General features: G+C 42.3%; 1 protein-coding gene across 2 annotated transcripts in view; it reads right to left on the bottom strand.

Annotated features, from left to right (window-relative positions):
- Positions 1–5115: 5115 nt before the first annotated feature.
- The window catches only part of TAB2 (TGF-beta activated kinase 1 (MAP3K7) binding protein 2), a 70681-nt gene continuing 52254 nt past the window's right edge, over positions 5116–23542 (bottom strand). Inside the window, exons 4-7 of one of the 2 annotated variants that reach the window (XM_066611287.1) lie at positions 11999–12159; positions 11026–11119; positions 8506–8586; positions 5116–7145 (exon numbers count right to left, since the gene is read on the bottom strand). In XM_066611287.1, coding sequence (XP_066467384.1) covers positions 6997–7145; positions 8506–8586; positions 11026–11119; positions 11999–12159 — 485 coding nt within the window. In that variant the 3' untranslated portion in view covers positions 5116–6996. The remainder of the gene's footprint in view (positions 7146–8505; positions 8587–11025; positions 11120–11998; positions 12160–23542) is intronic. The other variant, XM_066611288.1, reaches the window with a different exon arrangement.

Genomic DNA, 23542 nt, shown 5'->3' with positions numbered 1-23542 from the left:
CAAAGATAGGATCTCAAAACACATAGATGAACAGGCCTTGCTGAGGGAGAGTCAGCATGGCTTCTGTAAGGGTAAGTCTTGCCTCACAAACCTTATAGAATTCTTTGAAAAGGTCAACAGGCATGTGGATGTGGGAGAACCCGTGGACATTATATATCTGGACTTTCAGAAGGCGTTTGACACGGTCCCTCACCAAAGGCTACTGAAAAAACTCCACAGTCAGGGAATTAGAGGACAGGTCCTCTCATGGATTGAGAACTGGTTGGAGGCCAGGAAGCAGAGAGTGGGAGTCAATGGGCAATTTTCACAATGGAGAGAGGTGAAAAGCGGTGTGCCCCAAGGATCTGTCCTGGGACCGGTGCTTTTCAACCTCTTCAGAAATGACCTGGAGACAGGGGTGAGCAGTGAAGTGGCTAAGTTTGCAGACGACACCAAACTTTTCCGAGTGGTGAAGACCAGAAGTGATTGTGAGGAGCTCCAGAAGGATCTCTCCAGACTGGCAGAATGGGCAGCAAAATGGCAGATGCACTTCAATGTCAGTAAGTGTAAAGTCATGCACATTGGGGCAAAAAATCAAAACTTCACATATAGGCTGATGAGTTCTGAATTGTCTGTGACAGATCAGGAGAGAGATCTTGGGGTGGTGGTGGACAGGTTGATGAAAGTGTCGACCCAATGTGCGGCAGCAGTGAAGAAGGCCAATTCTATGCTTGGGATCATTAGGAAGGGTATTGAGAACAAAACGGCTAGTATTATAATGCCGTTGTACTAATCGATGGTAAGGCCACACCTGGAGTATTGTGTCCAGTTCTGGTCGCCGCATCTCAAAAAAGACATAGTGGAAATGGAAAATGTGCAAAAGAGAGCGACTAAGATGATTACGGGGCTGGGGCACCTTCCTTATGAGAAAAGGCTACAGCGTTTGGGCCTCTTCAGCCTAGAAAAGAGACGCCTGAGGGGGGACATGATTGAGACATACAAAATTATGCAGGGGATGGACAGAGTGGATAGGGTGCTCTTTACACTCTCACATAATACCAGAACCAGGAGACATCCACTAAAATTGAGTGTTGGGCAGGTTAGGACAAAAGAAAATATTTCTTTACTCAGCGTGTGGTCGGTCTGTGGAACTCCTTGCCACAGGATGTGGTGCTGGCGTCTAGCCTGGACGCCTTTAAAAGGGGATTGGACAAGTTTCTGGAGGAAAAATCCATTATGGGGTACAAGCCATGATGTGTATGCGCAACCTCCTGATTTTAGAAATGGGTTATGTCAGAATGCCAGATGCAAGGGAGGGCACCAGGATGAGGTCTCGTTATCTGGTGTGCTCCCTGGGGCATTTGGTGGGCTGCTGTGAGATACAGGAAGCTGGACTAGATGGGCCTATGGCCTGATCCAGTGGGGCTGTTCTTATGTTCTTATGACCAAGAAAGGTGGTATATAAATACCTGTATTATTATTATTTCTCTCAAGAACTTCCTGATGAGAGGATGGGATAACAGCCTTCAAATGGCCTCGTATGGAGACTGTGGGCAAGTCCTGAAGTTTGACCATGCTTGTGCTCAACCCTTTCACCACCCTGGCCTGCTCCAGAAGGTCACTCACCCCTAGTGCTTTCGGGTCTACTACCTTATTGGTGCACCAGTTGGTGAATACCTCTCTGTTGTGTTGTACATCCTGTTGGTTGACTCCCATCTGTTTTAGAGTGTGGCCAGGACCACTCTGGAGTAGTCTAGTGTAGGGAGGCCTTGCCACTCCCACCTCCATGCAGTTAGGTTGAGCATGTCTGGCTGTGGATGAAAGACCAGGCCTTGGGATAGGATATCTTCCCTCTGTGTGAGATGGCATAGAGTAGGCAAGACATCTCCAGGAGGTCCATGAACCATGGGCACCCGGGCCAGTGGGGAGAGATCAGGATAATCTCTGCCTATCTTCCAGAGGACCTTTGAGAGAAGACAGAAAGGTGGGAAAGTATAGACACCCTTTTGGTCATGGATGATGCAGTGTGTCCAAGTAGATACCCTTGGAAAAGAACTTTACCAACTGATGGTTGATTGGTGAAGCAAAGAGGTCCATCTCCAGAAGACTATACCTGCAAGCCAGATCAGACATCTCTGGTTGCAATTGCTGATTGATGGGCAGGTGACTAAGCAATAGACTGCTGTGCTACGCCTTCCCAGGACATACTCAGCCATGGCAGATAGGAGAGGCTCCTCTGCCCATAAGAAGCACTTGTACATGTTCTTGTGCAAAGATAGGGTCTCATCTCCCACTGCCTGTTCACATAAGCCTTGGCTGAGGTGGTGCCCATATAGATGAGGTTGTCTTTATGGGCTACTGTTGGCAAGAAGGCATAGAAGGCCAGGAAGCTCTCACAGCTCCAGGATGAGCCCTTGGGTATCTGTTCCTGTGCTTTGTCCCTCTATGCAAGCTCCCCATCCATAAAGACTGTGAAGCATCTGTGAAGACCCATGTTCAAGAAGCCAGATCTCAGACTGTGCTTCAAGCCACATTACAGAGCAACCCGCTGATGCGTCCCTGGTTGGACAGGAGGCAATGGTACAGCACTCTCACTCTGAATCCTGCCCAAAACATGGAGGGTCTGGATCCCTGGAGCAGTGGGGACACTCTGGTCCTCCATATAACTATCAGCCACACTGAGGCCCTTTCTGCCCCAGCCAAGCAGTATGGATCCCTCACTCTCTGCTGGGGGGGGGGAGGGCACACTGGGCATGGGTGGGGCCTGAACTCTTAACTCCTCTGTCAGCCCACTGGTGGGGCACTCATTAATTCCAGTCAGGGTTAGGGGCCAGGTTGCAGTCCAGAGCTGCTGTGGGAGGCGACTCTGTTGCTACTATGGAGCCTCATGGTCTTCACCACTGCCTTGAATTCCAAGCAGGCCTCTGCTACCATTTCTGTTGCCAGAGGTGGGGACAAGATAGTTGAGTGGTGAGCTGGGTGTCTGCTCATGCTGCACTGGATGAATGTGGCCTGGAGGCTCCATTCATCACCTCCGGCAGGAGTCTGTTGCCTGCATGGAGGCAGATAATGGGGGCTCCCTGGCACCTTCTGTGGCCACTGCCGTCACCTAGTGCTGCCATGCTGCTTGCTACCTTCTTCCCACACACCAGAGGAAGAAAATGACACCTGCACCGCTTGGTACATGTTTGCTTGGCCTGCTCCTATAGAAATGCCAATCTTTGGATCACTGTAGCTGTAATTAAAGTACACCAAATCAGGGCTTTCCTGGGGAGAGCTGTGCCTAGTAAAGCATGTGTGGCTTGCCCACAGTAAAAAAGGAAGAGTACTTTAACTGACTAAAAGACATTGTACCCTGTCCACAAGGCAAGGTCTGTCTGGGGAACCCCTTCCCCCATCAAGACTGCGATTATCTGACCCTGCCTGCATGAAGAGAGGAGATTCTCTGATGCCAGAGACTGAGCCACTTGGAATCACTGGGAGAAAGGCAACTCTAAATGGAAAGAGAACCATCTGGAAAGCAGCACATCACCGGGATGGTTGTTATGCTCTTCAATGTATTATTTGTATGGAGTAGAGATGAACACTTACCAAGTTTTTAGAGATTGCCAAACTAGAGAAGAGATTGCAAACAGTTTGGAGGTCAGACTTAATATTCAAAACAGCAATAAAATGAAGAGCTGTGGAGGTCATGTAAAGTGAAAAACAAGACACACAGAAATGGAAAACCAATACACAGATAAAGATGGAGGATAACTGACTAGGTAGACGCACTTTCTCAGAATGTGGCTTTTGGGTCACCTAGACATTGACACTCAAGTTCATGCTATTTTAAGGCTTGGGACATACATAGCTTTGGGCAACACAATGCAAGCCTATGTGAATGATAAATGTTCTATCCCACAAACAGGACAATCTGAAGGAAGTAATGGCTATGCCCTGTGGAAAGAAGTTTGAATAGGATGCTGCATAAAGGACACAATTATTTAGCCCAAATAGTGATTATAGTGCAATCAGAAAATAGTTTTTAAAACAGCTGAGAATTGGATTTAGTACAAATCATAAAGAACTGCTTTCACTAGAGAAATTACAAAGGAAAGCTTTGGAATCTCCTCCACTGAGGCTTAAATCTAGACTGACATTAGCTGAGGATGCCAAGGACACAGGTTGCATTATGGCAGGACACTGCATTCAACTGGGAGTCTTCAGCTTAAGACCTGGAATCCCACCTTTAACCCTAATCAAAATGGAACCTACACTGCACTTTCAAAATGGATCCTATACTGATTGGATCAATCAAAATGGTTCCTACATTGCATTTCCCCCCCTTAACCTTCCCCATTTTCTTTTGAATTCTTCCTTTCTAGGATGTTCAAGTCCTCCAATAGTACTAAGTTCTATACAATTTGCATCTCCCAAGTTGAAATCAGAATCAATCCCAATTATTAAAGACAATTTAACTTTGATAACCACCTTCTGTAAGCTGCTAAAGGGAAAAAATGGGGAATATAGGACTGGCCATCAGCCCAATATAGCTACTTGGTGTGCTTTAAGAAATTCCTGAACTGTCAACGCATTTACTCTCTCACAGGGAAAAAATGGAACAAGGTTTTTCCCAAAGATTACAATTTTCACAAATGTAAGGTTGTGCCTCATTACCACTGGGGTTCTGTTCCAGAACCCTCCATGGACAGAAAAAAATCAGTGGATACCAAATCAGTGGAAAAATAGCTTTAAAGACCCACTTCCAGGTTTCTTGCTCAATACTGATGCATTCTGGGCTGACAATGGAGGAGCAAGAAACTCAGAAATGTGTCTTGAAAGCTGTCTTTAACCCCAAGAAGCTTGCAGCCACTGCTGTTTAACAGCAAGAAGGTAGGAAATTGGATTTTGGTGCTTTTTTCCTTGTTAGAAGGCACTTAAAAGTGGACCCCAATATCAATGGTGAGTCAAATCAGTGGATGCCAAATCAGTGGATGAGGCATGACCTCTATTTGAGGAGACACAAGAACAATTAAACTTACATCCTTCAGTTATCGTTTGGCCAACTATATAGCTATATTACAAAGTTTAAAAAACCACAACACTATATATTACAATATATTTTTTTAATTTTTATAAATAACTTATCTGTTACAAAGACAGTTTACCCAGCTAAATCACAAAACCATCAACTCAAGATATCCAAATTAGGTTTTATTAATAAAATAGGTAAAAACTGATTTGTCAATCTTCACATAGAACTGCAGATGAAGCTGAAAAACAAGGCCTCTTTTTATAAACAAAATGCATTGAATGCAAGTGCTTTGGGTCTATTGACTAATTTATTAGGATAGTCATTTAATTCCCACATTATAAAAATGCAAAGCCTTTAAAACAAAGGCCTTTGTGTATTCACATAGATCACTTGTAAAAGTCCTATGAAAAATGTCCACTGGGAAATATTTACAGTGGGTGACAGTCTATTGTGTCTCTTGCTACATTGAAGCACTACTTCCTGCCTCATCATAAGAGACACTAATGATTACTACAACATCATTGTTGTAGAATGCAAGAGAGCATATAAAAATAAAACCATGTGGTTTTTTTCAGTCATACCTGTTCCTGTTCACCTGAATTCTTCCTTTAAAGAAAACAAAGGACCATGAAAATAAAAGGAGAGAGATGCTTGGTATCGCTTCAGTGTTCAAGTCTGCTTCATTTCTCTTTTCCAGCCTTTTTTATAATTTGTTCTAATTCAGGTTTAGAAACTGGTTGCACAGATATTGGTAGCAGTGAGGTTTTTATGCTACTGTGTGTACTTCCCCAGGACTACCTCTTGAAAAGGTACCTCTGAAGAGTTTGCAGGTCATCCAGCAGATGAAGCAAGCTCATTCAGATGTTGATATATTGGTGGGTTAAACATACTTTAACTTTGGATTTCTTTGCCAGACAAACACACTACATTGTGTCACCCACCGTAAAGCTCAGTGTACAGAGTGCTGAGTGAAGTGCTTCCTTTTATCTGTCCAAAATCATCTACCAAAAATTAAGTTACTTTGAACAGTTACTTTTATGCATAAACTCTTCCAACTTGTCCTGCATTTTCACCATGCTGCATCTGCAGGTCTTCACAGACCATCAGCATTTTCGAGAGCAATGTACGGAATAGGCAGTGGGGAGCTATTTTGTGCATGGTTTATCATTCAATGTTCATATTTTAAGGCACTGCTTCTCTCAGATCAAAAGCTTTTTTTAAAAAAGGTCATGATTGTGTGTAATCATTTAAAGGGAAAAAGAAAGTTAACAAAGACTATTACGCTATACATTAGGAAGTACAAGAAATAATAAAAGATGAAGAAAAGAACGGCACTTAAAGCAGGCTCTAGAGCTATGTACAGTAGGAAAAGCTTTGGGGTATTTCACTGTGTGTATGGTACAGACAAAGCATGCAGTTTTCTTTTTATCTTCAGGCATGATTGTACTGATTTGTGTCTTCACAGAACAGAGCCATTTTCTGGGAAGACAAGGCGAAGAGTACCACCGATTTGCAAAATTTGTCCACAATCCATGGGCCCTGTGTGGCAGCAAACAGTTTAACACATTTTCATCTTGTTCCTTTCCATTCTGTTGGTGGATGTAGTGTTTCACTGAAAGCTTTACAAATAACAAAAAACCTATCAATCTAATCCCTTCCCCTGTCAAAATTCAGTAGTGACATCTGCGGAGAAAGGTTGGGAACACCCAAGCATTGAACAGGACGAGAGTTATTCCTACTGGGGTTCTGGTAATACTGTACATGATTCAGGCAGCTGGCAATCAAGTCTTTCCGGCGATTACCTTCCAGCTGATGAATTTCAGCTGCCTGCAGCACAACACTGAGGTATTATCTCTGTAGCATGACAGTTAACGTTAGTAATAAACCATCTTGTCACACTTCAATTTTACAAAATCCTATGCATAAATGATTATTTATCCCAAGGAAATGACACAATAGTCAACTGCTGGATTTACAGAAGATAAATGAGCCTCCCTGGCTCAGAAATGCCTGGGCATTTCACACTGTTCACAACGATTTAAGGCTGGGTGATTTAAAAAAGTACAAGCAGTACAACTCCATTGAGCGCCCTCATCTTCCTCTGTGTCAGGTACAGTCTTTGGTGCTTTGACAAGGGACCTTTGATCTGCTGATGTGAAAGAGAACAGTTATTAAAATGAGAGCAGCAGGAAACAGAAACCTGTGCAGCATTTTCCTCTTCTATATATGGAGATATTGAGTTGTACATTAATTTCTTTAAAGAATTTACTTCCCACTTCTCCCTTGCCAAAGCAAATGCCCAAAATGGCTTACAAAATGTCCCTAAAACGAATAGCATGCGGGGAGTCTGCAGAATCAATTTGGCAAATATAACGAGAGAAACAATAAATAGCATCAGCAAGGGGAGGGGGGAGCAGCAAATAATATACAATAAGCAAGAACAGGAAGCCCAACTCTAAATACCATCAATTAAAAGCTAAATGAAATAAAAATGTTTTAGCCCTTGCCAAAAAGCTGTTAGGGAGGGGATAGTTATTAAATTCCCCCAAAGGGATTTGCATTAATTGTGGTACCACTATGGAGAAGGTTCGCCCTTGTGCTGCCAACATCCTAACACTGGTCAGAAAAAGCAATTGTAGGAGAGCCTTTTCAGATGACCTCAGGGTGAGGTGGTCCCTCAGACAACCTGGTCCCAACCCGTGAAGGACTTTGATGGCCAATACCAGCACCTTGAATTGGGCCCGGAAACAAATGGGCAACCAATATAGCTGCTGGAACAGTGGTTCAACAAAATTGCACTGCCCAACTCTGGTGACCACATGAGCTGCCACACTCTGCACTAACGGCAACTTTAGTTAACAATCTTCAAGGGCAGCACCACCTAGAGCCCATTACAATAATCTAATCATAGTGTCACTAAGACATGGACCTCTGTGATTAGGTCTGATCAACTGAAGTACAGCCGCAGTTAGTGCACATAATAGAACTATGTGGTAAGTTGCCTCTTGCCACTGCTACGCCTTCTAAAGTTCAGCTCACAAGTCAATAACAAAAAACCACCTTGGAGAGGGTATCAGGCTTTTAAAAATGAATTGTAAAGTCCTGTGAAGCGAGTGTCGATGTCCTCACCTTGTAGAAAAATTAATGGACTTATTCTTGTCTGTTTTATACGGTGGAATTATGTTGACTGTATGTTTGCTAGATAAGGTTTCTATACCTAAATAAGGTTTTATACATTAATACAGTAACAAAAAATCTCTCTTGTCAACTCTTCCTTATGAACTGGAAAATCCTTTTGACTACGTACTGCTAAGATGAACAAAAATTAAACATTTCAGCAAGCTGAAAACCCAGCTCCAGGGATAAGCAGTAAATTTATATGGCAACCTCATGCTACAACTTTAAGTTGAAAAAAATTAACAATATATAGTACAGTGAATCAGTTAAAATAATCCATTATGATACCAGAGGTAAATTTGAATATCAAATATTACCAGCAGATACAATACCTTTGGGCTTTGGTGGCACAGGACCTAGAAATCCAATATTGTCATAAAAATTATGAATGGCACTGGGATTAAAATGTGGTCCTAGAAAAAAACAAAGTGCAATGAATGAAAAAGTTTGTACAAAGAAACAGTTAAAACTGAACCACTGGAAATATGTGGCCACACAGACCCAAATTCCTCTGAGTTAAGAGAAAATTCTGAGGTCCAAATTCTACCAGTTTTGTGCATTTATTATTAGCACACCTATTAACATGCAAAAGTTACATTTTCCATTTGGAAATATTTGGAGGGGGGTTGGAGAAGAGCTGAGGGCACACAAAATGACACTAAACCAAAGTTATAAAGTAAAGGTAGTTGGTCTTTATTCCCCTCCCTTATTTTATTTACAATGCCTTAAGGAGAACAGAGTACATTTTAATTGCTCTGAGAAGCGTTTACATGATTTAAGTAGGAAGTATACTAATTTTTACTTGAATCCATCTTTCTCCAAATCATTATGATTTCAGAACTGTTTCTAATCCATGTTCTGGGTGTCTTTTGAACCAAAAAAGCATGAAAGACTTTAAAGCCTTTAAGGTATCAAGCTAAATTTTGTTCCTCCATCATGAAGCATGTTAAAAAGCATGTTTAGCATTGCTAAAAATAAAAGTGGTTTTATCCGAAGTTATACTAGTAGTAACAGTTCTACTGCCAGCAGTGTTTGTTGGGGCAAGTGGTGGCAGCAAGGCTTTTTTTCCTCTTAACTTTTATTTTGCTGCCATTCTGGAACCAGCAGCACCTGACACATTGGCAGTTTTTGTGGCATCTGGCTCCTGCCAGTTGCCAATTCCCCCCCCCCCCCCCAGAATTCATAATTTTGGGCAGTGTTTCCCAAATTGTGGGTTGTGACCCAATGCTCAATGCTGCCCCCAAAAGCCTTACTTGGAATCCCCAGAGGCTGCTTCTGGGTTGCTCCAGCCTGTGACCCACTCCATTGGTTTCTGAGGGCCTCAGAATGTCTCCCGGACACAATCAGAAGCTACTTCCAGTTCACGGAGTGCCTTCCAGTTTACTTCTACTACTTCCTGTCACGTCCAGGAAGAATTCTGAGGCCTGTGGAGGTCAATGAAGTGAGTTGTGGGCTAGCGCAACTCAGAAGCAGTGTCTGGGGACTCCAAGTAAGGTTTTGGGGATAGCACTGAGCATTACCTTGCAACCCACCTTGAAGCATGAGGTGGGATGCTGTGCTCAAAAGTTTGAGAATAATTTACTGTTTGAGGTAATTTACTGCCTCATTCTGAATAGAAATAAAGCTGACAGAAACACTGTTAGCTGTTCAAGTTGCCACTGCCCAGAGACACAACAACAGAGTTTAAGTTCCAACAAAAACACAAGTAATCACCTATCCTCTGCACTAGCAGATATTAACATAAAATTTTTTTAAAACTATGGCATGCTAGTCTCTGTGCAAATATAAGGAACGTGGATTTTTTAACCCCCTGATATAAGCTTTACTAATGCCTCCATGAGCCTTTTGAATCCAATCAATGAAATGCAACCTATCATAACGTGTTCTTTTCCAAATCTAGCCATGGCCTAGGGCCTCAGCTCCAAAGAATGAAGCAGAGCAGCTAGACTTGGAGGAAGAAAAAATGAAACACTCTCCCCCACCCATTACCCATCCCAGAAGCTACATTTGGAATGGAGAAAAGGTTCAACTCTACTTTACTCCAATAGCTTTTCCCCCATACTGAACTCCAGGCTTTCAGGGGCAATGGAGGAGAAGGAAAGTAGAAGAGTTGCATCAGAAATACACTGCTCCTTCCTTCCACTCTGTGGCTGACTTCAAGGCAAGGGGGAATTTGTCACCACATGCGACTGCTGTTGGTGGCAGCAGGGGATGGGGAGGTTTTGCACCCACCTCTACCTTGACTGGAAGCACAGCACTTTGTCTCCTCTTGGGAATTAATAGCCATATATAAGAAAAATGTAAAGGGGCATGAACTCAAAGAAACATGAGGGTGAGCACTAAATCTGCCTCTGCTGAGTAGAGCAAAATGGACATTTTATCCCCTCTCAACTATATCCTCAACTGTAGCCTATTTCTCCTGTCCCACATAGTTCAATGGAAACTATTAAGAAACAAATGCAGAGCCTGTCTTGAGTCATTTGAGAGACAACAAACCGTTTTTTGTAAAGATCCTCAAAGCACTTGGTTTATCTTCTTCCTTTTCTGCAAGTGCAGACTTTGGCTACAATTCTATGAATGGTTTTCTGGAAGTAAGCCCTATTGAACTCAATGGGACTTACTTCTGAGTAGGCATGCATAGGATTGGGCTGTTTTATCTTCTACAAACCCCATATCAACAAGAACAAGGGAAATGAGCATCTCCTTAGCTGAAGGAAAAAATGGGCTTTTTTATTATTAGGGGAAAAAATTATATTAAGTTTATCAAGCCTGTGCAGACTCTGCAGATCTTGAACCTTCAAAGTTGGTTAACTAACTTGGCAAAATACTTATTCATACTGGTAGTATAGTACCTCTTGCTTGAAAGAGATCAATCTCTTTGGTTAGGCAATCTATGTCTATCTGAAGCTGTCTGTTACAGCTTCTTAACTGCTGCATTTCTTCAAGCTGAAAAACACAGAACAATGCTGTCTGTTAGATTACTTAACGTGTAAGCAAACAAAACTTAAATTTTGGTTGACAGTGGTATGATTACACTTATGTCACAATTATTAATACTAATTCCTTCAGAACATGAAAATTAGCAAGTGATAGTCCCTAAAGACTACCTAAAGACCAATAAAACTGTTTGAAATTCAGACAAATTACTACATAGAGTAAATAGCTACCTGATAGAATTTTCAGTGCTCCTTAATCATTTGGTCACCCTAGAAAATACTGAACCCTTGGAACTCCAAGGCTCTCTTTCTTTTAGGATCACAAGTAGGCCTAGAAACACACTTTAGAATAGTGTTTCTCAACTAGTGGTACTCAAGGTCGTGTACAGTGGTACCTATGGGACCCCCCCAGAAACCCACCGCCTGGCAGCGAGACCAGCAATGCAACATGCCAAACAGCAGTGGGAGGCTTGGCTCAGCTGGTAGAGCTCCAGGGTGTGCTCCCATCCGCTCCGAGTTTTTTCCTGGTGTCTGTTGCATTGCATCCGGCCTCCCAATCCAGAAGTGGTGTTGACATCATTGCCACTTACTTCCGGCAGTACTTTCAATAGGTGGACCATGCAAAGTGGTACAGTGGAGGACAACCATTGAGAAACACTGCTTTAGAACAAACAGGCTCAACTGTAATGCTTTGATACCTTCATACAACTACTGAAAATCTACATGACAGAATTTTTAATTCTTCTTACCGAGCTTTAAGAACAAACATCTGTTTATAAATGTGTTCATAAACAAAAGCATAGTATTTAAATAAACCTTCTCTAAGAGTTGAGTATTTATGTCCTTAAGCTTAATGATACTTTTATCACTTCCAGAAATTATGACTTACTGAAGGAATTTGGGAAGCAGAATTTGATCTTTTCAGGCGCCTTCGTGTTAGATTATTCTCCATTTCATTGACTTCTGTTTTTAGTTTATCCAGCTTCTTCTTTTGAATCTCAAGTTCACGTTGAAGTCGTTCCATTCTAGCCTTCTGGTGCACTAGCAAAGCTGAAGAACATTAAGAACACTTTAACAGCACGCTTTGTTCTGTTCACAGTAACACTGATACAATACAGTGCAACCCTGTGACCATTAATTCCATCAGAAAGTTTCACTTTGCCCAATAATTACTGTATAGTCTATATGCCATATAAACTATGTTTATAGTAGACATATGAGCCATTACATGTTCCACACAGTTGCTTGGGAACATACCAATGAAACAAAATGACAGCTTGTTAATACCAGTCTGATCCATGTTTCTCTGCTTCCTGATGTTCATCTAGGGCACAGCTGCCCAAATCCCGGCCCCCGGGCCACTTGCAGAGGGCCCCAATCCGGCCCCCCATCTCCAATGGGCACTCGGCTCGCTGGAGACCCGCCAGAGCCCTCGCTGCCCCGACATGACTGCTCTTCCGACAGCGAGGAAAAGGCTAAGCACTCACAGGAGAGCAGGAGCCCCACACATCCGCAACCCTCCCATTAGGTTGGGGAGGCTGCAGGTGAGTGCAGGCGTCGGATGGGGTGAGAAGTCCTGTGTCTGTTTGTCCTGCTTGAGTTTGGCTTAGGGGGGCAGGCACTGAGAAGGGAGGGGAAACTGGGTTTATTTGTGCTTCTCGTGTGGGCTGGGGGCGGGCGCTGCAAGGGAGAAATAGTGGGATGTTTGAATGCTGCTGGAGCTCATTACTCAGCAGTAAATCCCATCAGACTCAGTGGGGTTTACTCCCAGAAAAGTGTGGATCGATTGGACTGTGAGTGTGCTTGGGGTCAGGGGCTGGCACTGCAGGGAAGAAGTCCCAGGGATGTTTGAATGCAGCTGGAGAGCATGTCTACTCAGCCGTAAGTCCCATAGAGTCAGTGGGGCTTACTCCCAGGAAAGTGTGGATCCAATTGGGCTGTGAGTGCTCAGTGTTGCAGGTGGGCACTGCAGGGAAGAACTCATGGGATGTTTGAATGGGGAAGAAACCTACTGCTTGTTGGGGTTGCTGGCAGAGGGAGGAAGGTGGGGGGTCCATTTGTGAACGGGGAAATGCGCATAGCTCTCTGCCAGCTTTGAAGTTTGTTTGGTGCTGGGTGCAGGCTGGGGGAGGGACTGAGAGGGGGAGATAGGCAGCTCCCTTCTCTGTGTGAATGAGGAGAAACAAACTCCTGTCCTGAGGGGGCAGGGGCCCACCAGCTTCCTGACTGATCATGTTCCTTTGCTACTGCTTGTTGCCAGGATTGAGGGGGGAGTGAGAGTAAAAACATGCTCCTGCTTGGGGGGGGGGAAGGAGCCCACTCTGACTCCTCTTAAGTTTATTCTGTACTTTTCCCTAGGTAGAGGTATGTTATATTGTGTCCCTTTGTATCTGGTAACCCTAACTAATGGTGCCCAAAAGGTATGAGATAATCTTTCATCATGTTAGAAATCTCAGATTTTTTAAATATCCTAGCAAGGTGGAGGTACAAGGCAATATTTCAAGTGAAAACTACTTTAGCTCTTACATGTGATTCATATCAACTTCCAGTCTATTGTTTTGTTTGTAAGATACCTTAATGTTAGGCATCATAAGTGAAAAAAAATGCTACATAAGGTTAGGGACCTCTCAGCTTTAGCCTGAAGGTGCCAGTGGACTACCTTCTTTATATTGACAGTAAACATTTTTTCAAGTGGGTGCTCCTTTTTTTAGCAGGGGGAGAGTAACTGGCCCACCTCACCACAGCACTGTCTGTTCTAGTGGCTGTCTGCTGGTATTCATTTGCATCTTTTTAGATTGTGAGCCCTTTTGGGACAGGGAGCCATTACTTATTTGATTTTTCTCTGTAAACCGCTTTGTGAACTTTTAGTTGAAAAGCAGTATATAAATACTGTTAATAATAATAATAATATGTGTCAGGAATTATTGTAACAACCCCGCTTTTCTGGATCTCATGTGTATTACAAAAAAGCTCAGTAAAATTCATTCATTCATATAAGTTCTGTCTCTAATATATTCATTTATGTAAATTTATTCAAATTTGGAATGTAAATCCCCCGGCCCCCAACACAGTGTCAGAGAGATGAGGTGGCCCTCCTGCCAAAAAGTTTGGACACCCCTGATCTAGGGCAGTGATTTCTAACCTTTAGGAGCCCCTAGACCACTGAGGAAAAAACTGGAATCGAACACACGAAACCCCCAACTCCCCCAAATACAATTAGATTTGTAATAATTAGAGATTTATTAGAGATTTATTATTCATATAGAATATTTGTGGGTTGCAGATTTGGTTGCTGGCTGTGGGCAGTCTTTTCTCCCAGTCAAGCATTGCTTCACGGACTACCAGAGAGAGTGGAGAACAGACTGCCCACAGCCACAGCCAACACTTCAGGGTCAGCTGTGGCAGTGCAAAGTCCATTCTCTGCCCTCTCTGGAGGTATGTGAACATAAGAACCCCACTGGATCAGGCCATTGGCCCATCTAGTCCAGCTTCCTGTATCTCACAGCGGCCCACCAAATGCCCCAGGGAGCACACCAGATAACAGACCTCATTCTGGTGCCCTCCTTTGCATCTGGCATTCTGACATAGCCCATTTCTAAAATCAGGAGGTTGTACATGCACACCATGGCTTGTACCCCTTAATGGATTTTTCCTCCAGAAACTTGTCCAATCCCCTTTTAAAGGCATCCAGGCCAGACGCCATCACCACATCCTGTGGCAAGGAGTTCCACAGACCAATCACACGCTGAGTAAAGAAATATTTTCTATTGTCTGTCCTAACTCTCCCAACACTCAATTTTAGCGGCTGTCCCCTGGTTCTGGTGTTTTGTGAGAGTGTAAAGAGCATCTCTCTCTCCACTCTGTCCATCCCCTGGATAATTTTGTATGTCTCAATCATGTCCCCCCTGAGGCGCCTCTTTTCTAGGCTGAAGAGGCCCAAACGCCGTAGCCTTTCCTCATAAGGAAGGTGCCCCAGCCCCGTAATCATCTTAGTCGCTCTCTTTTGCACCTTTTCCATTTCCACCATGTCTTTTTTGAGATGCGGCGACCAGAACTGGACACAATACTCCAGGTGTGGCCTTACCATCGATTTGTACAACGGCATTATAATATTAGCCGTTTTGTTCTCAATACCTTTTCTAATGATCCCAAGCATAGAATTGGCCTTCTTTACTGCCCCCGCACGTTGAGTCGCACATTGAGTGCACACAAAGTGCACATTGTGAGGGAGCACTTGCTCAGAGAGAAGCTGGAAGTTGTTGTAAGGATATACTTTTTATTTCTGAGACTTTGCTGACCACTTCTCAGGGTCTCAGCCCATCTGTGGTCCTCAGACCATGGGGTGGGAATCTGATCTAGACATGTGACAGCATCTTCTCAACTGCAGCCCCCAAGTTATATGAGATTCCTTATCCATTAAGGGCTATCTCACCCCTTTGTTGTCCCTATTTTCACCATCTGGTTAAAATGCTTTTGTTCAGACAGGCCTTTCAATTAAATTGATTTTTCCTTGATCACAATGGATTCGTTGTTCTAGTTCTAACGTTTAATGATCTTGAGTTTTTTGTGTTTGAGTTTTTTGTATTGATTTTATAAATTGATTGGAAAAACTTGGTAAGCTCAGACACAAAGGAAAAAGGTGTACATGGGCAGGAAGATAAGCAGCAGGGTGAGAATGTGAAGCATCAAACAGAGTCAGGATTTTTATTTCAAATTTAAAAGGAGGAAAGCAAAAGGCTACAACTGAGCAGGAAAGCTAGGCCCAAAGATTGGGTCTTTCTTTTTACTTTGGACAAAATAAAAGATAAGAAAAAAACCTGATGGGGTCATTTTTCCCCCCAAATAAAATAAAAAAGTAGGAAGTATAACTGGGCAGGAAGATGGAACAGAAGGCAAGGACACCCCCCTACACACAAATAAATCTATAAAATTTACTGGTGGTATGTAAGACTTTGGGGGGGGCGGCTTTAGAACATAAAACTCTGAAAGTTGAAGACTGTTTCTGGGTTCTTAATTTGTTAGGATGGCTACTAGATTCATATAACATTTGTTAAGGTCTGAATCTGTTTGACTATGATATAAGCCTCCTTGAGGGCTCCTTTGAGGGGGAAAAAAGTGAGGGATAAAATATTTGCATAAATAAAACAAACTACTGTGTGCTGAGGTCCTTAGCTGTCCATCCTCTCCCAGCTCTTATCAGCATTGCAAATCTACTCCTGCTGTTAAGTCCTGTACAAAATACTCCAGTCAAGAAAGCCTTTAAAATCCTGCAGAAGCACTGTTTTTCAATATCATCATATGTCACTCTTTCCCCACCAGCAGCAAGAATATGTATTATATAGTCAGTGGTGGCAACCCTGCAAGTGACAGGTTTATTCTTAGCTTGCTTCCTTATGCAATTGTCTTACTTATGGTAAAAGTGTTTAGGAAGTTGCTTCAGTATGTGAAAAAAAGACTTCAAACCAAAGTAATTCCTTGAAATCATTAAATTGCTCCCAATGAAATACTGCTGCCCTAACAACCGATTACACAGGGCCTACAAAATTGAGGGTCAGAAAAGTTTTTCCCAAACTTTATGGTGGTTTGATATGAATTTGGGGTGCCGATTCCAAAAATGGCATCCATTTTGCCCTATCACATCTAGTTTTGGAGATATAGTATAGCCTCGTTAGTGAATGCTTCAAGCAGATTCCTCATGAGGAAGCTGCTTGTACATTCACTAAACCATTCACTACTATATCTCCAAAACTAGACGTGATAGGGCAAAACAGATGCCATTTTTGGAATCGGCACCCCAAATATACCCAGAAATTGGTGTAACGCTTAAGGAAGCAAAATGTGTGTTGGCCTGTGTTATGGTTTCAACCAGCAATCCAAACCCAGAAGGGACAATTCAGAAGCACAGCCTGCAAAGGCAACATAATCCTATGCCAGCCTCCCAGGTTTTGTGGAAAAGCTTCCAATTCCAGCTCTCAGGAATAACTTTCAACCTATCATAGATCTCCAGAGCATTTCAGATGCAATTGTATGAAATACAAAATGACACCAAAAAGACATCCAGTTTTTAAATAATCCAAAAAACTTAATTTTGACTCATGAGGGTTTGCTTTACAGTAAGCCAAATTGAGATCCAATTTTTTTCCACTGAATCTTGATGCTCTTTATTTCAGTGACTAACCACTTCAGAATAAGTATGCTTAAAAATAACAGCTACATACCAACCAGTTTTAAATACAAAAATTTGATTTATTAATCCAGAAATGCAATTTGCATTACTGTGCACAGTTAATGAATATTATTGAGAATATGCAGCACATTTCCAATTATGGCTTGTTAGTGAACAAGTTCAGCCCTGGAGATTCACTGCAACTATATGAAATTCAGGGCCTAACCCTAAGGGCTGAAGCTCTGGTGCTAAGTGTTGCAAATGTGTCATTAGGCACATCCATGACCCCGGGGGGGGGGGAGGGACTGCTGTTGTGGGGCCAGTGCCAGTTTGTGCCAAGTGGAGATGCTGTGGGAGCAACTGGCAGTAAGTTGTACCACCGGTGGCTGTGTGGGTTTTTGGAGTGGGGAGAAGTTCCAGGGTAGCAAGAGTGGTACCATGGGAGCCCCACATGCCGGGCAGCTCAGGATTGGCCTGCATGTCAGTCAATTTAAAAACAATTATTTAAGCCTTTTTAGACTAGGAACACCAAACACACATTTCAGTGTATTCATAAACCCTATTTTAATGCTTCTCATTTTTCAGTTAGCAAATAAAAGTTTTGCACTTACAGATGCTTATAGATCTTGAAATGGTGTTGAAGAATACCATATTATTAACTCAAATATGTCCATTATTTTGAAGACCACTTAAAAGTTCTCAACAAGATGCAATTTTCAGAATTTGGTGTTAGGACTGCTTCAATTCATTGCTAGTCTCAGAATCAGAAACAGGTGATTGGTCAGGTCTGCAGACAACACATCTCTTATTTTGGCATTATGGGCATTAAAAAGTGTTTGCATTTTATAGTTCCTGTAGTAGCACAATTTGAAAACTCACTTAACCTGTGACCACTCCAGAAACACTCTATAAATGTGTACTCTCCCATAGGAAATTGCAGTAATTACATCCAAGAAGCACATGTTCTTTAGAGCAATTGTTTTCAAACTTTGTTCCAGAGAAGCCCACAATTCTTTGGAAATTTATAGGCATTTCTTAAAGAAAAAGATGAGAAAAGACAAACAACCTTCCCTGAAGGATGTGTCTAGCACTACCAAAGAACCCTTGCAACAAAGAACTACAAGAGACCCTTTAGTATGTCCACACTACCAGTTCGCAGGTGGCAGCTATAAGATCCAAGAGAACACAGTGCCTTGCAGAGACCTAAATATCTCAGACCTCTGCAAAATGCTAGTCAAGTCATTGTGGAAAGTATTCCTGCAAGACAGAAAGCTAGGAAAACCACTGTCCAGTGCCATCCATTAATTCAAAGTAATAGAATGTAATAGAATTACAAAGTAATTCAAAGTAATAGACTCTCGTATCCATGGATATGGACGGCTCCCCTCCACACACAGCTCCTGTCACCTCCAGAGGATCCAGACTACTGGGATGGGTATTTTCCCCTATCTGTGGTTTCAGCTATCCATAGGGAGTGGTGGTTTAGGAACAAAACCCCTGCAGATAAGGGGGAAGCACTGTAATCTAACTGCTTAATCTTTAACTATGATGTACCAATATACAAGTTAGTTGCTCCTCATTTGGCCCACAGAATGTCTAGAAATTGCACATAGTGCTGACCTAGCTATTCATTGTGAATATTAAGTGATGTATTAAAAATTTGGGAAAACAAAGCAGTTCATGGGATGTAGTGCTCCAGAATGTAGATGCTAGACAAGTTAAAATATGGCTGTGTAAATGCATAGGTTGCTTGGTATAGTGCCAGTGCTCAAAAAACTGTCTTCCTTGTATGATACTGAATATAAAATGGCTGGTTAAGATGAGGGTTCCAAACAGAGACAGGATAGGTTTGCATCTAAGAAGATGCTAATGTTGAATAAAATCCACACTGAAAGTCAGATACAGTTATTTATTTTTCTTCAAGTTAGCAACTGGAATTTGGAATTTTCAAAAAGAATTTGCATGTATTACAGGAACAAGTGATAGCAGAAGACAGGGTTGCGCAATGAAGTGAACCCCAAACAGCCTTTTGAGGCTTTAGTCGGAATAGTGAGTATTCCAATCTGTTGAATCTGTTAAAGACCTTCTTACCTACGACTTCAAGGTTATACTTTCTATTTTTTGTGCCAAGCTTTTTAAGTTATTTTATCTCTTACAGCTTGGCAAAAAGTTCTGAAATCAAGGAGAATTTGAAAGGTTCACAGTACAAAAGAAGTTCCTTTACCAAAGTAGTATTCACACCCCTATTTTTTCCAATATGACTTTGAGTTTGGGGAACTCAACTCCTTTCTTTGCCAGTGTCCTCTCTTATTCCACTCTGCATGTTGTGGAGCAGGGAAAAAGAACCATGCACATGCTAGCTAACATTCTCTAAAGCAGTGGTTCTCAAACTGTGGGTCGGGATCCACTGGTAGGTCATGACCTGATTTTTGATGAGTTGCCAAAAGGTGATGGAAAGATCAGATAACTAATTGCCTCAAGCCCTGAGAGTATTCAAAAATCAGATACTGTAGCTGCTAATTTCCCTACAAAGAGCTCAGGTCTTGCAGTTTGTAAGCATGTGTAAATATAGGGAGATAGAGGGTTTGAGGGTCTTTTTTTCTAGTTATTACGTATAAACAAACAAACATTTCTTTCTAGATCTTTAACAGTCTGGTAAACCTAGGTGGGTCCCAACAGAGTGCCGTTTAAAAGAGTCCGTCCCAGTGCTAAAATAATTTGGGGACCACTGCTCTTGAGGAAACAAACCTAGACAAACCTGGGCAAAGAGATACTTCTGCAAGTGGTAGCTCCTCTAATACCAATCAGGGAGATAGCAACTGTTCAATCCAGCACAGCATCTTTTAGAGCAGCTGTTGCTGGTGGTCAGCTTCTTTAGAATTATGAGCGCTTTTGGGACAGGGAGCCATTTAGTTACCTGATTTTCTTCGTAAACCATCTTGTGAACATCTTGTGTTGAAAAGCATTACTATTATTAGGTGATATATTAGAAGAATGAGAAAAAATAGAAGCATCACTCAAATTTCAAGTGCTTCAAGGTATCAGTGCAACTTAAGGAATGAGTTCCTACCCTTCTCAGTATCAGGTGAAACGTAAAGACTTGCCATTGCAGCACTGCTTAATGGAGGCACTCAAAGTTGTAAGTTCTTGAAGCTTAGTGTAACATCCCCTCCTCCAACACAGGAGAGGGGCAGAGTGGATAGCAAATCTAATATCCACAAATTGGCCAGCCAACATTTGCACAATCCTGAGCTTAACTTGGCTACATATGTACCTAAACTGAGTTAATAAAAGTGGAGAGCAGGCCTCAGAAACCAAGTGATAGGATTATATTGCTGGTGCACCACATTGGGGGCCCACCTAAGGCCAAACTCCATCAATATAAGACAAAACATAAAACATGCAAATTAATTGCTCTAAGTTACTTTAAATAGAGAGAATAAGTGTGTATTCTACACCTACCCTAAGTTCCCTTAATAAACTAAAAGAAAAGCAGCCTACTCACTGTTCTTCAGCAACAATACACTTGAAAAAAGGTTTACAGAAAATTCTGACTCAAATGTAATCCACTGTTATGGTTTTTGACAGACACACAAATCCTCAAGGTTGTACTTTCCCTGCCACTTTAAGTGTCTATTTCCTATTAACAAATATGAAATTGACAGAAATATCACCTGTCATCAATGTGAAGATGTTTTTAAAGCCTGAACAAAGTGAGGATATTCAACCAACACCACACCTTGTATTAGATAAATGTTGGAATGGAACAGCTGCAATCTATAGTACTTACAGATAATAATAATAATAATAATAATAATAATAATAATAATAATAGGTATTTATATACCGCCTTTCTTGGTCTTTATTCAAGACTTTATTCAAGGCGGTTTACATAGGCAGGCTTTATTAAATCCCTATTAAATAGGGATTTTTACAATTTCAAAGAAGGTTCTTTCTTTCAAGAACAACTACATTCAAGGTGTTTCATTCCGATCTGGCTTCACATTCTGGCCTCCATCCTCCCACGCTCAGAGCAGATGGAATTGCTCGGCTTCAGCTTGTCAGCTGCTCCAAGGTCACACGGTGCCGGTGGCCTCGAACTGGCGACCTTGTGGATGTTATCTTCAGGCAGACGGAGGCTCTACCCTCTAGACCAGACCTCCTGCCTCCTGATACTCATCTTAGTATAGTTCTATCTATAGTTCTTAGAATCCCTAAGAATCATTTTGATGCCTCAGGACTAATTAAATGCAGCCACTGCACATCCTTATGGTTGAAAAATTATAGCTGTGAACATTTCCTATACATAGGAAAGATTTTGGATGAATCAAGTTTTAAAGTTCAATTGAGTTGTTAGTTGGATAACAGACTTGGGCCAAAAGATTTTCTCAGTCCCCATCTCCTAAGATGAGCAGGTTACCTCTCACAATTAGTTTTCAGTGCAATAAAGAACTGTTGGCTACATCATAAATAAATAAATATGAGCCAGCATATATTCCAACATAAGCCTCTTAGCGCCCATTTCTTTGGAACAGAAGGAACAAGATTAAGACATGCATCTCTATACTGTATCACTGGAGGTGCCACCGTATCTCACAACACAGTTTTTGTGACCCTAGCAGCACCTTCATCAATTCTGAAAGATGAGATAAGGAAGCAGGGATGCACTTATTTAAAAAAAAAAATGCACCTCCAAATATTTGTGTGTAATAGGACACTGGTAAAAGAGCAACTGAGATCAACAAGTCTCTCATGAACAGCTGAGACTGTAGCTCATTGGGTCAGAGACTAAGTGGTGAATCAGAACTTACCTGGTTTGAATAGCACCCTTGCCATGAATTCTTACTAGGTGCCCTTAGAAAAGCCACTCAGCCTCATCACTCCAGCTGCAATATGGGGATAATGCTACTTATAACCTTACAGGATTATTGTGAGAACTTCTACAATAGATGTGAAGCACTTTGAATATGCAAAGTACTACACAAATACAGTGATGGTGGGGTAAATATGTAAACCATTTCTGTGGATCCCGTATCTGCAAATCAGGATTCAGTCTGGGCGGTCCCCACAGCACATGCCCCTTCCAGAGGCAAGGGCAGCAGAGCTCCCCTTGCCTCTGGAGGGACTTCGGAGCTCATAAGAACAGCCCTACTGGATCAGGCCATAGGCCCATCTAGTCCAGCTTCCTGTATCTCACAGCGGCCCACCAAATGCCCCAGGGAGCACACCAGATAACAAGACACCTCATCCGGGTGCCCTCCCTTGCATCTGGCATTCTGACATAGCCCATTTCTAAAATCAGGAGGTTGCACATAAACATCATGGCTTGTAACCCGTAATGGATTTTTCCTCCAGAAACTTGTCCAATCCCTTTTTAAAGGAATCCAGGCCAGATGCCATCACCACATCCTGTGGCAAGGTGTTCCACAGAGCAACCACACACTGAGTAAAGAAATATTTTCTTTTGTCTGTTCTAACTCTCCCAACACTCAATTTTAGCAGATGTCCCCTGGTTCTGGTGTTACGTGAGAGTGTAAAGAGCATCTCTCTATCCACTCTGTCCATCCCCTGCATAATTTTGTATGTCTCAATCATATCCCCCAGGCGCCTCTTTTCTAGGCTGAAGAGGCCCAAATGCCGTAGCCTTTCCTCATAAAGAAGGTGCAACAGCCAAGCAATCATCTAAGTTGCTTTCTTTTGCACCTTTTCCATTTCCAGTATGTCTTTTTTGAGATGAGGCGACCAGAACTGGACACAATACTCCAGGTGTGGCCTTACCATAGATTTGTACAACGGCATTATAATACTAGCCGTTTTGTTCAATACCTTTTCTAATGATCCCAAGCATAGAATTGGCCTTCTTTACTGCCGCCGCACACTGGGTCGACACTTTCAACGACCTGTCCACCACCACCCCAAGATCTCTCTCCTGATCTGTCACAGATAGCTCAGAACCAATTAGCCTATATGTGAAGTTTTAATTTTTTGCCCCAATGTGCATGACCTTACACTTACTGACACTGAAACGCATCTGCCATTTTGCTGCCCATTTTGCCAGTTTAGAGAGATCCTTCTGGAGCTCCTCACAATCACTTCTGGTCTTCACCACTTGGAAAAGTTTGGTGTCATCTGCAAACTTTGCCACCTCACTGCTCACCCCTGTCTTCAGGTCATTTCTGAAGAGGTTGAAAAGCACCGGTCCCAGACCGCTTTTCACCTCTCTCCATTGTGAAAATTGTCCATTAACACCCGCTCTCTATTTCCTGG

Source organism: Tiliqua scincoides, chromosome 1, assembly GCF_035046505.1.
Source record: "Tiliqua scincoides isolate rTilSci1 chromosome 1, rTilSci1.hap2, whole genome shotgun sequence".
NCBI lineage: Eukaryota > Metazoa > Chordata > Lepidosauria > Squamata > Scincidae > Tiliqua > Tiliqua scincoides.
This window is presented reverse-complemented; position numbering and strand designations above follow the sequence as displayed.